Source organism: Quercus suber, unplaced genomic scaffold (assembly GCF_002906115.3).
Source record: "Quercus suber isolate HL8 unplaced genomic scaffold, Cork oak 2.0 scaffold_41, whole genome shotgun sequence".
Lineage (NCBI taxonomy): Eukaryota > Viridiplantae > Streptophyta > Magnoliopsida > Fagales > Fagaceae > Quercus > Quercus suber.
Genome location: NW_027069506.1, coordinates 535,156 through 553,350, shown reverse-complemented (window position 1 = coordinate 553,350; position 18,195 = coordinate 535,156). Strand labels below are relative to the sequence as shown.

Genomic DNA, 18,195 nt, shown 5'->3' with positions numbered 1-18,195 from the left:
CTAATTCCATATATTAGCTTCCATGGCTTGTGATGTTTTGAGTGTTCCTTTTTCTATTGTTGCCTCAAAGTCTACTTTTGGTGTTGGTGGGAGAGTGATTGATCAATTTATGAGTTCATTAAGGTTGGACACTGTTGAGGCATTGGTTTGCACCAGATATTGGATGTATGGAGAGAAAAGTAATCTTATTTGTTTCATTAGTTATTATTACTCTTACATTATTATTATTTAGTTCTTGTAAAACTATTAAGGCATGATCCTATTTTGTAACTACTAATACTTACACTTTTTTTGGCATAGAACTTGCACAAATGAAATTGGATGAGCTTGTGGAAGATGTTATGAATTTGGACATCAATAAAGAATCTATGGGTGATAATCATAGTCATAGTCATGATTATTTTACTATTTGCTCCAACTCTTTTAGCATTGATACTTAGCATTTGCCGAGTTCTAAGAATATTATATTTTTGTTAAATTATGTTATTTTATTTTCGTTAAATTATGTTATTTTGAATTTGGGTTGAAGTGTATGCACTTCTTTTGGAGTGTAAAAAACTTATTTCTAGATATATGTTATATTTTTTTGAATGTGTGTTGAGGACTTGAAGTGTATGCACTACTTTTGGGATGTAAAAAAAAATTATTTCTAGATGGATACTATATTTAATATTATGTAAGTTGAAATGAGTTATGTTACATTCGTGTCAACCCAACATGACTCATTTATTAAGTGTATCAAGTGGGTTGGGTTAGGTTAACCCGCTTTATTAACAAGTCGGGCTAGGGTTGAAGGATCATGACACGATTATTAAATAGGTTAGGTTCGAGTCGAGCCATTTAGTCGAATACCCCTACCTCGACACGACACAAACCTGACATGCTAATCCGAATTGACACCCCTAATACTTGCTGTATTATATGAGTACCATATTTTACTAACTGCTCTTAGTAACTTTTTTGCATTTTGCATTTTACTTTTTCTTGATTAATTATGATTTAATCTTCTTTATTTTTCATGTTCACCATGTTATATATACATATAGAGTTTTTGGGATATATACATATAGAGTTTTTGGGACCAAAACCAATATCTGAAGCATCTTCAAAGAATGGTGGAATTAGATAAGAGGCATCCTATCCCCTTGATCCAATTCTAATCTCAAAATAGAATTACAAGAATATTGAAATGTGAGAGGGATTGGGAAACATGTGAGTATTGTGTTATAGGCAAGGGTGAGCTCTCTCACTTTATCTCTCCCTCTCTTTTTTTTTTTCCCCCCACAAATTTTCTCTTTCTCTAAAGGTTTGTTTGTAATCTATTTATTTTGCTAAAACTGAAAACTTTTTGCCAAAAATACTGTAGATAAAGGTAAAAGTTAGCATGGGTTCCAGTTAGCTCAACTGGTAAAGTCTCTGATGGTTGTATAAGAGATCTGGAGTTCAATCCCCGCTTACACCAAAAACTGATTGGTGTCTTGGTCTGATGATAAAGAGCGCTCATCAGGAGCGGACGCCATAGGTTGAAACTCTCTTTCAAAGGTAAAAGTTAACTGGAATAATATAGTTGGACTCATGAATAGTATCAAAAAGTGCAATGAGACTTATGAATAGTAGCAAAAATAATCTCAATAATAAAATAAACCGACTTTTTAATTTGAATTCAGCTTAATCAAATTTGGTTTGGGCTGAAACCCATTTCTCTTGGAAACCTCAAAAGCCTTATCCATCAACACACAATTGGACTGGGCCTTCTATGTCTTTTAGCTCCTCTTCCCTTACTTTTGAACTTCAAACAAACAGTGTCGCACAACAAGTTCAACAGTACTAGAAATAGAATACATAAACCTTCCGATCCCAAAAACGGTGTCGTATTCGCCTTCACTCCGCCTTCTTACTCGTCTCATTCTATGAAATGCATGTGAGTGCGTTAATGGCTTTTTTTTAGGGTTTGAGATCTCGAATTTTCGCTATGGCTATGGAGGAACGAAACGCACAGACTGTGCTATACGAGACACGTCATCACGCTTCTAAACCCTACACTCCCAATTACCCTCCTCAACAGGTTCAATTCCAAAAACCTAATTTGCATCCTTTAATTTAATTTATTTATTTATTTATAAATTTATTGAAATTAAATCATCAAATTGACACTGAATTCAGGCAAATGAAACTGAGAGAGGAAGCCTCCTGTCCTTGCTTTCTTCACGAGGTGGGTCTCTTTGTAATTCTATTGTAATGCACTTTCACTTTGTTTACTATACGTGCCTTGAAGATCAAATTTAATAATTTACGTGAGAAATGAACTGTGAAAGAACACGGTCTTTGGTCAAATTTTGATCTTTGTTCAGTTTTTGTAAGATTGGTTAAAATAGCTTTTTATATATATTTTTTAATTTATAACTTTTATGAATAGCTATTTAGTGAAAATGGTTTTTTTTTTTTTTTGAATGAATAAATTGTATTTGATCATGTTTGTAATTGAATAATAAGATGATAAATGCAAATGGGTATCTGACATTATTTGCTGGTTGGCAAGTTTTAGTATATAACTTCCACATGCAAATGGGCACCCCTGTTTGTAATTGTATCGTAATGCGCAATTTTTTTTATACGTGCCTTGAAGGTCAGGATTTTCGATTTATTTGTTGGTAGTTTATTAACATGAGAATTGAACTGTGAAGAATATGTTCTTTTGTCAAAATTTCATCTTTAGGAATTTTATATGACAGTTGTAACTACTTGTAAGATTAGTTCAAATGAGTTATATGTATGATAAATAAAATGGGTTTTTTATTAGTATTATTTTATATTGGGTATTGTTTTTTTTTTTGGACTGGGGAAAGTTGCACACACGGTGAGTTTTGAATGCACAACTTCACACTCCACCTAGTACTTGCAAGGGAGTTGGTTCTAGTTGAGCTAGAGCTCATTGGCTATATTGGGTATTCTTAACAGGTTATAATGAATAGTTATTTAGCAAAAACATATTGATTCTAAGTAATGCAATGTTAGCGGTACAAATTTTTGAGTTCTTTCTAGCATTTCGAATTGGATATGTTTGTTCATGTCTGTAATTGAATTATAAGATCATATATGTAGATGGGTATCTGCCATCATTTGCTGGTTGGCACGCTTTGGTTTATACCTGCCATGTATAAGAGTAAATATTGAAGTTCTATGGTTATGGTTTTGTTACGTTTTATGGAAAAAGTGTCCCATTCGTGCTTTTGATGTTGTGGGTTATTCTAGTTGATTGAAAGTAGCATTTTTAAGGTGAAGTTTATTGTACAAGTTGTGACTTTTTCTGATAGTTACAATGGGAAATGTGGGACTTGAATCTTGGACGTCTTAGCTAGTTGAGTTACAAGGCTCTTGTCAATTGTACAAGTTGTGTCTTACAAGAAGAAGTATTTGTCTTGTCAAAGAATTATAATAAATTTATAACCCAACAATGTGTGCGTGTTTTGTTTGGAAAATGTTTTTTGAATTTCACTGTGCATACATTGGTCAACATCTGGCAGTTTAATTTATCAAAAAAAAAAAAATCTGGCAGTTTATAAATTTTATGATTCTTTTTCCTAATGCCTTGAAGGTCTGAGTCAACTCAAAGACAAATGGAGTGAATACAAGCAACCGAGAACATTGAAAAAAATGATATCCTTGTTTATCTCTCGACGAGGTGAACGTGTGGCTGTGGCTTCTGGAAATCAGATAACAATTCTGCTGAAGGATGATGACTACCTGGAGCCCTGTGGAACTTTTACTAGTAAGTTCAATTTGTTGACATCATTGATGATTGAAATATGCTTCTGATATCATTGGTTTTAGCTATCACATTACATATTTTTCTATATGCTCTAAACAGAGAGATTTGTGTCAATTTGGTGGTTAGATCAACAATTTTTAAAATTGACTACAGAGGTAAATCCTTGAAAATGTTGGCATTTGGTGTCATATATATAAAAATAGTATAATCTAATTATTTATATATTCTTTGTTCTTATGTGGATTTAACTTAACCGAAGATATATTATAGGCTTAATTCCTATTGATGCCAGCTTATGAAAGTATTCAAAAAATGTCTAGTAATGCCTAATAACATGTAACACTGATACTTTATCATATAACCCTTTATTATTGTTATTATTATTATTATTATTATTTGTATCAAGACTGTTGAGACATAACTCTGGTTTTTTTTTTTTTTTTAATTTTTTTTTATTTTATTTATTTATTTATTTTAATTTTTTTTTTAAATAAATACAGATGAAAACACAGACACATTATATTCTGCTAAGGATATATAATGTTGTACATATATAGTTTAATGGATTAGCCATGTCAGCTGCCTAATGTTTGCATTGAAGCATACTCTCACATCTTAGTCCTTTATTTCTAGAAGTCTACCCATGATTGGAAATGGAACAACCAAATAATTAAATAATGAAAAAAATCTCTATACTTAAGAGAAAAGCTGGGGGGTGGGGTTAAGTATAAGCACATGGGCAGTTGCTCATGAGGATTCAAGTTTGCAGTAATTTTGTGAAATAAAATTTGATTGATGTTGATGGTTTGGTGTAAGTGCTATCAAATCCATAAGCTATTACCCTTCATCTTTGTCAGCTTTGTATGATATTGCATTTTTTGTGTTGATTTTTTCTAACCTATCTTCCATGTATCAGGTGGAAGCATTGCTACATTCACTACGGGAACTTGGTCTGAGTGTCATGATGTTCTTGGAGTTGCTGATGATACTGGTACACTATATTTTATTAAAGTGAATGGTGAAGAGATAACAAGAATTACAAGGAAGCATTTGAAAATCTCTGTACCAATAATAGGCCTGATTGCACAGAATGATTCTGACAAACAGAGATCTTTCTTGTAAGTGTTCTTTTTCTGTCCACAGCCTCTCATGAAATTTGAAAAGAATTTTATGAAGACTAGTTTCTTGTCAACCCTGTTTATTGCTGGAGGTTCTGGTTTATTTTTTGACCACTCCAGAGATTAATACAACTTGGCATCTGTTTAAGTTATTGGAAATGTTTCCAGGTGCAGCTTCATTATTGTTACATCAGATGGTTCCTTACAGCATATTGAGATCAGTCAGGCGCCAAGTGCCTCAATATCCTCTGCTCTCACCTCAGATAGTGGCTTAACACCTATGAAGCAGTTTAACAATGTTTTCTGCTTTGACTACAATCCAGAACTTTCATTGCTAGTTGTTGTTGGCGGTTCTGTCAGCGGCTCACTAACCTCTGGTGGGAACTTTGGTATGTTTCTGTTTTACTTCTTTATTTTCCTATGATGAACATTTTGTGCACGTGTATGTGAGTGTATAGGTCTTCATGTAATTAACATCATTTCTTGTATACCAGACATGCAACCATGAGCCATAAATCCTTTTAACATTTCAGACTCATCAGATTGTCCTAGCTTTGACATTCTGTGCTTTCGAATGTCCTCAATTAATGTGTATGTGAGCCATATCTAAAAACCTGAAGATCAATGTTCTTGGTTTGGGAGTCACTGTGTCTGAGTCTCTTCTGTGTCTTGTACAAAGTTGTTTAGATTCTATTTTGAATATTTTATCACTTTCTTGAAACATGGAAAACTAAATTACTGAACAAGATTATTCATTAAGTATTTAATAATCGGTTTTATAATTTCCTTGCAGGACCCTGTAATATTTCTCTTTGGCGTAGAAGTAAACTCCTGGATATGGAGCAACTGTTCTCTACTCAGTTTGAGGGCTTGTATTCTAAATCAAAAGGTTCTGTGGGTCAGCTATCATATCCAAAGGTGCTAATCTCACCGCAGGTCAACTTTGTTGCTACATTAGATGTTAGAGGATGCTTGCAAATTTTCAAGCTGGATAAAGAATGCTTTTCACTTTCAAGTTTTGCTTGCAGAGAGATAAATGACTTGCAAGTGACCAATAGTTTGTCAAATGGAGGCGGGGACTTTATAAGTGATATTGTGGACTTTACTTGGTGGTCTGACCATATCATTGCTTTTGTAAAACGGAGTGGTATTGTCACCATGCTTGATATCCTAAGTGGTTCAAAAGTTCAGCAGGATGATGCTGTATATTCCATGCCTGTTCTAGAAATGGTACAGCAGTTTCCAGGACACATATTTCTTTTGGAGACTACATCATCTGAAGACAGATACAAGGCATCAAATTTTGGGGAAACAGATGGCTTGCATCATGTGGAGCTGATTACTGAAGATAGATATAATCAATTTGATATTTCTAGGTTGCGATGGAGTTTGATATCATTTTCTGAGAGATCTGTTCCTGAAATGTACAATATCTTAATTAGCAAGCAAAAGTATGAGGCTGCCTTGGACTTTGCTGGTTGTTATGGGATGGATAAAGATGAAGTTTTAAAGTCGCAGTGGCTGCATTCCAGCCAAGGCATTAATGACATAAATAAGTTTTTGTCTAATATTAAGGATCAAGCTTTTGTAATTTCTCAATGTCTAGATAAAGTTGGACCTACAGAAGATGCTGTGAAGGCTTTGCTTGCATACGGGCTGCGCCTAACTAACCAATATAGGTTTTCGGAACCAGAGGATCATGAAAGTAGCCAGATTTGGGATTTCCGCATGGCTAGACTTCAATTACTGCAATTCAGAGACAGGCTGGAAACCTATCTAGGGATTAATATGGGCAGGTATTATGCTTTTGCAGAATCTATAGTTGTTGTTGTTTGCTGAAATAATATAACTTTGAAGGATTTAAAGCCATATACACTTAAGAAAGAAATAGAAGATATTATACAATCAATTATAGTCTGTCATAAATGTTTTTTTTTAATTGAAGTTTCTCTCAACTCTATCATAGCATAGTTCAGACTATATTTTTTGTCATGTAGATGTGGTGTTTTTAAAATAGTTCTCATGATATATTTTGGGGCCAAGAGCCTTGTAGCTCAATTTGGCACTTCATGGTATTTCCAACAGAGATGTCCAAGGTTCAAATCCTCCCCCCTCCACCCCCGCCCCCTCTCCCTACTATGGAATTATAAAAAAAAAAGTTCTCATTATATATTTTGGGATCTATATTTGAATAAGACTTCTTATCATATAAACTCTAGGTGTTCAACTAGATTACTTAGATATGGGAGATAGGGATATATTTATCGTATGAATTTCTTTGTTTATGCATTCCTGCCCAACATTTTTATTATCTAACCCCCTTCCTGTTACTAATTTAACATGCTTGCAAATATTTTACAAAATCTAAATCTGGAGCAGTATAGCAAGATGCAGCTTATCTTAAAAATGAAAAGATGAATAAGATATAATATTCGGGTAATAGAGGAAGGAAGAAGGATTCAAAAATCACTTGGTCAAATCCAGGAACTATTCATATGTCAATGTATAGGAACAAGGAATGCCAATCTTTGATAATTTTGTCATCATCTTGTTGTTTTCAAATGGGTCCATTCAACAATGTTATAATGTTGTAAATACAAATCAATTAAAAGAGATGCCTTATTTCCAAATAGGAATGTTGTTGTGACCTCTAGGAAGAGCCCCTGCCCCGGCCCCTTCCCCCCAAAAAAAAAAAGTGAGGAAATTTTATTACTATTTAATAACCTATTCTTAGATCGTGGTAAATAAATATTTACAACTTGACTATTCAAAAGAGACTATTTAAGTACTTAAAATCTCATTAAATGGAAGGGAATGGTTGAATTTATAATCCTGATTTATTATTGATTTTATGGGCTTTTCTTATCAATTACATACAAAAAAAGAAAAAAGAATGAGATTTACTGCTATCCATTTTAGGATTTTGTTTTTCTTTAAAAACCTTTTATAGACTTTTGCCAAAGTGTTTAAATATCTCTATGTCCCATAAATGCAAACTTCAGAATACTTTTTATTTATTTATTTTTTTAAAATTTTATTATTAGATACATTGATCACCAGATTTAGAATATTCAATACGCATGTTGGTGTTTAGATTATTCTTTATTTGAGTACTGTGAAGAATTTTATTAATTTTAATTTTTATATCACTAATTTTTTTTTCATTACAAAGGTAAAATGTAGGTAATTTTGCACTGAAAAATTGCATGCCATAGCATGATTATCATTGATAAATTGTGTAATGCTTCAATTTATATTACTTTCCTCTGATTGTTTCTACTGACTCACAGTTTAATGACATAGTGTTGTGCAGGTTTTCTGTGCAGGAGTACCGTGAATTTCGTGTTATGCCTATTAATGAAGCTGCTGTTACACTTGCTGGAAGTGGCAAAATTGGGGCCTTGAACCTCCTATTCAAGCGTCATCCTTTTTCTCTGACTCCTTTCATGATGGAGGTTTTAGGTGCTATACCTGAAACACTTCCTGTACAAACATATGGGCAGCTTCTTCCTGGGAAGTCCCCTCCTACTAGTGTTGCTGTGAGGGAAGAAGATTGGGTTGAATGTGAGAAGATGGTAAGCTTTATAAGCAGATTGCCCAAAAATAATGAGATTGGTATCCAGATCAGAACGGAACCCATGGTTAAGCGGTGCCAAGGATATGTTTGGCCATCAACTACTGAACTTTCAATATGGTACAAGAATAGAGCTAGAGACATTGATAGTTTTACTGGGCAGCTAGATAATTGCCTCTACTTGCTTGACTTTGCTTATCACAGAGGTATCAGTGAATTGCAGCAATTCCTTGAGGATGTCTCATACTTGCACAATCTTATATATTCTGACGACAGTGATGGTGACGCGAGTATCAGTATAAGTCTTGTTGAGTGGGAGCAATTATCTGACTATGATAAATTCAGAATGATGCTCAATGGTGTCAAAGAGGAGAATGTGGTTAAACGATTACGTGATAAAGCAATTCCATTCATGCAAAATAGGTTTAAGAATGAAGCCTCAGTTTCTCTAGGTCAGATGCCAGATTACCATCTTTCTGCAGATTCCAAAAATGATGAGTCATTTCTGGTAAGATGGATGAAGGAAATTGCATTGGAGAATAAGTTGGACATATGCTTGACGGTAATTGAGGAAGCAAGCAGAGACATGGTAGTTGAGGAAGGATGGACAGACTTCCAGAGTAATGTTTTTTTCAAGGATGAGGTTGAAGCTGTGGATTGTGCCCTACAGTGCATATATATGTGCACAGTAACAGATAAGTGGAGTACCATGGCAGCCATATTGTCAAAGCTTCCACAAATACAAGGTGGTTTCTGCTTTATAAGCTTTTTAAAAAATTCTTATCATGGTAAATGAGATCTTAATATGATTTTACATTGTAACACCTTTTATATGATATATTTGAGGATTCTAATTCTAATTTTGATTTTGTTTTTGTTTTGGTTTTAATTGGTTGTTGGACCCACTTAATTTTGTGAACCCTTTGACTGAAGTAATATAAAATTCCTTGATTTCTACCTTTTGGTGCAACTCCAATGGCTTGAGAGCAACTCTACACGGTTTGCTTGTGTGTGACTGAACATTTGACATAGCAGGTCTAAGTTGTGTGTGTGTGTGTGTGTGTGAGAGAGAGAGAAAGAGAGAGAGAGCTGATAGTTGAGAAAAAATTGCAGTTTAACCTATGGTTTGATATGAATAGGTGGAGCAGTTGTGCAATGGAAATCCCAAGATTTAAACCAATATCTGTAAAAAAAATAACACATACACAAAGAACAAAAATAATATATTATTTTTCTTGAGCATAATTGAAGTATTCTGGCTGTACAGATACTGAAACACGTGTTGAGGGCCTCAAGAGAAGACTCAAATTGGCAGAAGGCCATATTGAAGTAGGGAGGCTTTTGGAATTTTACCAGGTTTGTAATCCTTTGTTGCACTGAGCATGCTTTTGTGCTTTGGTTTCCTATCATGAGCATTAAATGGTTTAATCTTCTCCTGGGAAAAAAGATTGAATAAAATGGAAAGAAAAAATATTTAAATTTCTGGAGACCCCCCGTCCCCTTTCAGTGCAGTTTGGGTGCTGTTTTGTGTTGCCATGTGCATAAAATTCTGTGATATCATATATTCTCAGAACACATATGATAGCATTTCTATAGGAGTTTTCTAGGAAATATGTGGAAGCATTATGGTTTATGAATTTTTGGGCTGTAATGAGTTTCAGTTCCAGATATGGAATTGATATTGTTGTGCCAGAAAGTGTATTAAATTGATGTTACTTACAGTGCAATATTTATTCTATTCTTGTGTTTCTTACAATCATTTGATTGCGAGACTAATAAAAAAACCGTTTGATCGTGAGAATTAGACTTAGATTTGACAGTGCATGTTTTATTCAGGTCCCAAAGGCAATGAATTTCTTCCTAGAGGCTCATTCAGATGGAAAAGGTGTAAAGCAGATTCTGCGCCTGATACTCTCAAAGTTTGTTCGTCGACAGCCTAGTCGTTCTGATAATGATTGGGCAAACATGTGGCGTGATATGCAGTGTTTGAGAGAGAAGGCATTTCCTTTTCTGGACCTAGAGTATATGTTGATGGAATTCTGCAGAGGACTGCTGAAAGCTGGGAAATTTTCTCTCGCAAGGAATTATTTAAAAGGTACAAGTTCAGTTGCTTTGGCATCAGAGAAAGCAGAAAATCTTGTCATTCAAGCTGCCAGGGAATATTTTTTCTCAGCTTCAAGTCTTGCTTGTCCTGAAGTAAGTATATGGAAAGTTTATCTTCTTTGATTAATTAAGATATCTAGGAGCAAATTAATTCATTCAGGATTTTTGACTTTAAGCTATTATTGGGTAGGTACAACAGACCTCTTTATTTCCCTTTTTACATTCTAAAATGCATTGATAAGAGGACATCAAACATGATGTGAACTGTTTTGATTTGATCTATTGGAGATAATGTCAACAATGAGGCTCAATGTTTGATCATAAAAAATTGTACACTCAAAAACATTGTTGATGGATGTCTGACACCAGCGGCATAAATGTAGAGAGGCATGAGAACTTACTATGTTATATGGGAATCAAGAATTAGTAAAAATATGTTTTTGTCATTGTTGTTACTATTACCATGTTATAAAATTTTCTACAGTTTCTTATACTGAGATATGTTGGATGCACAAAGATGTGGTAGTACTCTTTCCTACCACTATTTGCTTGGTAAGACATGAACCTAAGGCTAAGCCAAACTCCACCTGACCTGTTTACCACCAAGGCAAATACACTGCAATATACTTCAGAATCCAGGTGGGCAACTGAGGATGTCTGATAGATTCAAGCCACCAATTTTTACATTTTGATTTTGTTGTAGTATAGTTTTTTGTCTTTCTACTTATCAAAAAAAAAAAAAAAAATTGTCTTTCTAATGTAGAATATTCAGATCAGAAGCAAACAATGTATCATTCTCGCTTCCTGTTAATGTGTGCTCCAATTAATAAACCAAGACATTAGCAACCAGCATATTGCATTGGAAATTGTGTTAGGTTCATTTAATCTCAACACCTGAACGAACAATGCCTGAATTCTCACAGATGGGCTGGATAGCTATCTAGTAATTTGCCATTCATCTTTCTTTACTGACATACTTGATTATATCCAATCTCATAATGGATAACATATATTGTAATATCCATATTTAGATTCATTGATTGCTTTATTGCCACTTGTTTCAGATCTGGAAGGCTAGGGAATGTCTGAATTTATATCCAAGTAGTGGAAATGTGAAAGCAGAAGCAGATGTTATTGACGCACTTACAGTCAAACTTCCAAACCTTGGAGTGACTGTTCTACCCATGCAATTCAGGCAAATAAAAGATCCAATGGAGATTGTTAAAATGGCAATCACAAGTCAAAGTGGTGCTTATTTACATGTTGATGAACTCATTGAGGTTGCCAAGCTTCTTGGATTAAGCTCTCCAGAGGACATATCAGCCGTTGAGGAAGCTATTGCTAGAGAGGCTGCAGTTGCAGGTGATCTGCAACTAGCATTTGATCTCTGCCTTGTTCTAGCTAAAAAAGGACATGGTCTCATTTGGGACTTATGTGCTGCAATAGCAAGGGGTCCTGCCCTTGAAAACATGGATATAAGTTCTCGAAAGCAGCTACTAGGTTTTGCTTTGAGCCATTGTGACGAGGAATCCATAGGTGAATTGCTCCATGCATGGAAAGATCTAGATATGCAAGGCCAGTGTGAGACATTAATCATGTTGACTGGAACAACTTCTCCCAAGTTTTCAGTTCAGGGTTCCTCAGTTATCTCACATCCATCCCACAGTATTCAAGATATTGTTCACCTGAAAGATTGCTTTGAACAGGTTCAAGGGATTGGTAGTGATGATCAAGAAGTTCATTTTGATAAGATAAAAAATATACTTTCTGCCGTTGCTAAAAACTTGCCTATCGAGAATGGGAACAATTGGGACTCTGTTCTGAGAGAAAATGGAAAAATTCTGTCCTTTTCTGCTTTGCAACTTCCTTGGTTGCTTGAATTGAGTAGGAAAGCAGAACATGGTAATAAATTGATTTCTGGCTCAATTCCTGGAAAGCAGTATGTTAGTGTAAGAACACAGGCTTTGGTGACTATTCTGTCCTGGTTGGCGAGAAATGGTTTTGCCCCTAGAGACAATTTGATTGCTTCTCTGGCAAAATCAATTATTGAACCTCCTGCTACTGAAGAGGAAGACATAATGGGATGCTCTTTTCTATTAAATCTTGTGGATGCGTTTACTGGAGTTGAAGTTATAGAGGAGCAGCTGAGAACAAGAGAGGATTACCAAGAACGTTGCAGCATCATGAATGTGGGAATGACATATGGTTTATTACACAATTCAGGCCTTGAGTGTGAGGGGCCTGCGAAGAAGAGGGAGCTGCTACTGTGGAAGTTTAAAGAAAACCACACACCACGTAGTTCTGGTGATTGGCAAACTTTATCATTTGACTCCTAAACTGCATATAATGCAATATTTTTATAATGTTCTTTAGTACTAAAACAAATAATTTTTTTTTCCTTTTTCTCTTTCATTTATTTAGGGTCAACTTCTTTTCTATATAATGATGTTATTACCTTGTTGTTGTTTTATTTGCTTGCTTTCAGATGAAATAGAAAGGATTGATAAAGTGCAGTCCACATTTTGGGGAGAATGGAAAATAAAATTAGAACAACAAAAGCATGTAGCAGATCGTTCTAGAGCATTAGAGAAAGTAATTCCTGGGGTTGAAACTGAACGCTTTTTGTCTGGGGATGTCAAATATATTGAGGGTGTTATTGCCTCCCTAATTGAATCAGTAAAGTTGGAGAAGAAGAACATTTTGAGAGATGTTTTAAAAATAGCTAATATCTATGGCTTGAGTTGTACTGAGGTATGCTGGTGTGTGTGAATTTGTCCCTTAAAAAGAAGTAATATAGAAGATAAGCGCATGCCATGTGGATGGACCATTAGTATTTAATGTCTTCCTCTGTTTCCTTGCAGGTGCTACTGCAATGGCTAAGCTCTGTCCTTGTTTCTGAGGTTTGGACAAATGATGATATTATGGCTGAAATTGCAGAATTTAAAGGAGAAATAATAGATCATGCTGTAGAAACAATCAAAACAATTTCCTTGATTGTGTACCCTGCAATTGATGGGTGTAACAAGTTGAGGCTTGCTTATGTATACAGCCTGCTCTCTGACTGCTACTTGCAGCTGGAAGAAACCAAAGATTCATTACCGATGATACAAACACATGAAGCAAATATATCTAGCATTGGATTTGCTCATTTCTACAAGATCATTGAGCAAGAATGCAAAAGGGTTTCCTTCATTAAGAACTTGAACTTTAAAAATATTGCTGGACTAGGTGGTGTGAACTTGGAGTGCCTCAGCTCTGAAGTCTACACACACATTGAAGAAAGTAGTTTGGAAGCTCTGGCAAAAATGGTACAGACCCTTGCCAGTATCTATACTGATCCTGTGCCAGAGGGTCTCATATCATGGCAGGATGTCTATAGACATCATGTCCTGAGTCTGTTGACAGCTTTGGAGACTAGTGCTATGGCTGATTTTAAAAGTAAAAGCCCTGAAAGCCTTCAGGGCTTTGTAAGTCAACTTGAGCAGAGTTATGATTTCTGCAGGATGTATGTCAAACTCCTGGTTCCTTCAGATGCTTTGGACATTATGAAACGGTACTTCAGAATAATCATACCAATTTATGGTTCTTATGGGAGTCTGCCAGATGACTCAGCATGGCAGGACTGCCTCATCATTCTTTTGAACTTTTGGATTAGATTGACTGATGGAATCAAGGATATTGAATCCCATGAGAGTCCAGGAAGAAATATCATGTTCAATCCGGAATGCATAATGAGTTGTCTAAGGGTTTTTATGAGATTGGTGATGGAGGACATTGTATCACCAAGTCAGGGCTGGGGCACCATTATCAGCTATATCAATTACGGTTTAATTGGTGATTTTGCTGGTGACATTTTCATTTTCTGCAGAGCCATGGTTTTTTCTGGCTGCGGGTTTGGATCTGTTGCTGAAGTGTTTTCTGAAGGCATATCACTGCAGCCGAGTGGTTCAGCAGAAACTGGTGACTACGAAGGTTATGATCTTCCCCATCTGTATTTAAACATCTTGGAACCTATTTTACAAGATTTGGTCAATGAATCCCATGAACATCAGAAATTGTTTCATCTGTTATCATCTCTGGGTAAACTAGAAGGTAATTTGGAGGACTTAAAGAGGGTTAGGTGTGTAGTTTGGGAAAGGATGGCCAAGTTTTCTGATAATCTGCAGCTGCCGAGTTCCGTTCGAGTTTATGTTCTAGAGCTTATGCAATTCATCTCGGGTAGAAGTATCAAGGGTTTCTCTCCTGAGATTCAATCTAGTGTTCTACCATGGGAAGGGTGGGATGAGTTGCAATTTACTGGTAAGAATTTCGAGACTACTGCCGATCAGGGGTTGTCAGATCTGAAGGATACTTCTAGCAGGTTTGCAAGTACTTTGGTTGCCCTCAAATCATCTCAGCTTGCAGCCACCATCTCCCTCAGCATTGAAATTACCCCTGATGATCTCTCGAATGTGGAGACTGCAGTTTCTTGCTTCTTAAAGTTGTGTGGAGCTGCTACTACACATTCCCATATTGATGCTTTGCTTGCCATTTTGGGAGAGTGGGAGGGGCTTTTTATCATTGGTGGAGATGAGGAAGCCTCTGCAGAAGCCCCTGATGCAGGAAATGACTGGAGCAGTGATAACTGGGACGAGGGATGGGAAAGCTTTCAAGAAGTAGAGCCTCTTGAGAATGAGAAGAAAAAGGATTCTCTATCTATTCACCCTTTTCATGCCTGTTGGCTGGAGACTTTCAAGAAACTTGTAATGCTGTCCCAGCTGAGAGATCTGTTAATGCTGATTGACCAGTCCTTATCAAAATCTAATGGATTAGTGCTTGATGAAGATGGTGCCAGGAGCTTGACCCAGATTCTACTTGGGATAGATTGTTTTGTGGCTTTAAAGATGGTGCTGTTATTGCCTTATGAAGCATTACAGTTTCAGTGCTTAGGTGAAGTTGAGGACAAACTGAAACAAGGAGGCATCTCAGACACAATTGGCAGAGACCATGAGTTTTTATTGCTTGTATTGTCTTCTGGGATCACATCAACTATCATTTCCAATTCTTCTTATGGTACCACTTTCTCATATCTGTGCTATGTGGTTGGGAATTTATCTCGCGAGTGTCAAGAAGCCCAGTTGTTGAAGCTTACACAGAAAGGGTCGAATGAAAGCAAGGGCAATGAAGGAGACAACTCATTACTTTTTAGAAAAATTGTTTTCCCTGCTTTCATATCAGAGCTTGTGAAGGCAGGTCAGCATATTCTAGCAGGATTTCTTGTCACAAAATATATGCACACGAATGCATCACTCAGTCTCATTAACATTGCTGAGACCGGTATTAGTAGGTTTTTAGAGAGGCAGCTCCCTGTATTAGAGCATGAAGAGTTCACTCTTGAGAAGTCACATGAACCATTAAAGAATACCATTTGCAGTTTGAGAGGCAAGTTAGGAAGTCTGATCCAATCCGCGTTGTCATTGCTATCTCATAAAGTTGGATGAGAATGCTTGGTGGGTTTTATTTCTTTAATAATTTTTTTTATACAATTTTCTATAGCAATGCAATTGTATTAGGAGTAGTTGTATAAAACTGTCATCGAGACTTTCTGTTCAGTTTGGGGAGAGAGGGTTTAGTGAAACAAATGACTGTATAGTAGACACCTGAATCTTGATTTTACAGCAATATATGTGTTTTACGTGGGTCAAAGCAACCCACATGGAAATCAACATCTTTTTATTGCTGTGTAGATCTTGTAAACTTGTGGATAATCTTACAGAGTTCATGTGAAATGTATGTGGACTCAAATCTACCTGAATGTTCCTAGGATTGGGTAAACCAATGACAGTATGGTTTTATGTTGGTAATAACAGGCTGTGATCAACCTGTGTATTTTGACATATGTTGAATTCTAATATAAATTGAGCTAAAATACAAAACTGACCTTCTAAGTTTCACATTTTGTCATATCAGTCCTTTAAGTTTTAGTTTTGTCATTTCAGTTCTCTAAGTTTTAATTTTTGTCAATATAGATAGACCTCCGTTAGTCTTCTGTTAAGTCCTCCGTTAGTAGCCATTAGTCTCCTTGCAAGAAGGAAAAAAAAAAAAAATTTGGACAGTAAGAAACAGAAAAATTATCTATAAGTATAAAATCTTTTTGGGATGTTAGAAAAGAAAAAGGAATTAAGATAATAGAACTTGTTGAAAGACGCACTTAGATGACCACCTCTGGAGATTATTTTTAATTGGCTTAAATGAAAACACTATCTTCTCAACAAACAAACAAAAAAAAATGAAACACTACAGAATAGAAACTGTTGAGCTATTTTCGTTGATTTTAGTGAGATACAAAAATTGTCTGTTTCAACAGGAAGATTTTGACTTGCCAACCTTCGCTATGCCGGCGGCTCCACGAGATACAACAGACCGAATAGTTGACGCCATTGATTTTTTTTGTTCCAACTTGCAAGAAGACTTTTTTTTTTTTTTTCTTCTTGCAAGGAGACTAATAGCTGCTAATGGGAGGATTTAACAGAAGACTAAAGGAGGACTGTATTGACAAAAATTAAAATTTAAAGGACTGAAATGACAAAATATGAAACTTAGAGGGTCAGTTTTATATTTTAGCCTATAAATTGCTTCCAAACAAGGAAAAGTTGAGCAACTGGATTTGTACTTTTTCGGTTTTTCCCCCTACACAATTGATTTTTTTTTGCCCTTAACGAAATTATGAGGTGGTGTTCATCTATAATTTGTAATTTAATTTCATCTTTTTTTTTTAGGAAAAAAAAATTCAAATCATTAAATTAAAATGTAACATGTGAGCTTTAAATAGCTCAATTAGTAAAGTTATTGTTGCCGAATAAGAGATTTGAAATTTAATTTTTGCCTATATAAAAAATTAATTGATGTCTTGGTTTGATAATAAAAGACAATTATTATAGAAACAAACATCATAGGATTTGATTTTTTTTTTTTTTTTAATACGAGAACTGAAAACATTCATAAAAACTAAAGGAGCAATACAAAAGTTAAGCCTTATACTGGCCAAGTTCAAATTAAAAACATGAGACACGACAAGTCAAGGAACAAAAAGGACAAATATACATAAACTTTGCTGCTTTAACTAATGAAGGTCTGATAGGAGAGCTTGATCTTGCCATGAGGGTTTGCTGGAAAAATTGCAGATCTGCACTAGCTTCTTGTGATTGCATAGAATCAGGATTCTGCCAAGTTCTAGGTCTTTAGCTTTGAAAATTGCTTCCACCATAGCTTCTTGGGTTGCCACGTAGATGGATTGCCTACCACTATTGGCTGCACCTTTGAAGAGAGTAACCCCATCCATAGTAGTAGCTTCAAAAGCAAAGCCATATCTCCTAGTTCTTTCTATTTTTGCTAGCTGGCACTCAGATAAGAATATGCCAGTTCTGATGGGGGATGCTTTGAATGGTTTGCTTTGCACTTGGTCTGTTTTTCTGCACTTGGTGATGGTTGAAAGCTTTTCTGATACATGCAAATAAGAGATTTAGAGATTAAAATAACTTCAATAGGATTATGAATCAGTCCATGATGCAGAACCATATTTCTATGATTCCAAATTGACCAAAGAGTGGTGAAGAGTGTTTGCAAGTCATTCTGTTATGCTCCAAAACCTT

General features: G+C 35.5%; 1 protein-coding gene across 1 annotated transcript; it reads left to right on the top strand.

Annotated features, from left to right (window-relative positions):
* The first annotated feature begins 1,817 nt into the window (after positions 1–1,817).
* Positions 1,818–16,265, top strand: LOC112030867 (MAG2-interacting protein 2). Its single transcript, XM_024063536.2, has 12 exons — positions 1,818–2,065; positions 2,164–2,212; positions 3,596–3,769; positions 4,686–4,887; positions 5,056–5,276; positions 5,681–6,683; positions 8,201–9,207; positions 9,729–9,817; positions 10,298–10,657; positions 11,629–12,868; positions 13,050–13,315; positions 13,426–16,265. The coding sequence occupies exons 1-12, from the start codon at positions 1,973–1,975 to the stop codon at positions 16,042–16,044; spliced, it is 7,323 nt and encodes a 2,440-aa protein (XP_023919304.2). The 5' UTR covers positions 1,818–1,972; the 3' UTR covers positions 16,045–16,265.
* Positions 16,266–18,195: the final 1,930 nt, after the last annotated feature.

What these genes read in the sequence shown, in the direction of transcription:
- LOC112030867 (XM_024063536.2), top strand. Translation starts at nt 1,973, where the DNA reads ATGGCTATGGAGGAACGAAACGCACAGACTGTGCTATACGAGACACGT. An exon ending in GCCCTGTGGAACTTTTACTA is followed by an intron (nt 3,770 to 4,685) that starts GTAAGTTCAATT and finishes TCCATGTATCAG; the next exon opens with GTGGAAGCATTGCTACATTC. An exon ending in CCACACACCACGTAGTTCTG is followed by an intron (nt 12,869 to 13,049) that starts GTGATTGGCAAA and finishes GCTTGCTTTCAG; the next exon opens with ATGAAATAGAAAGGATTGAT.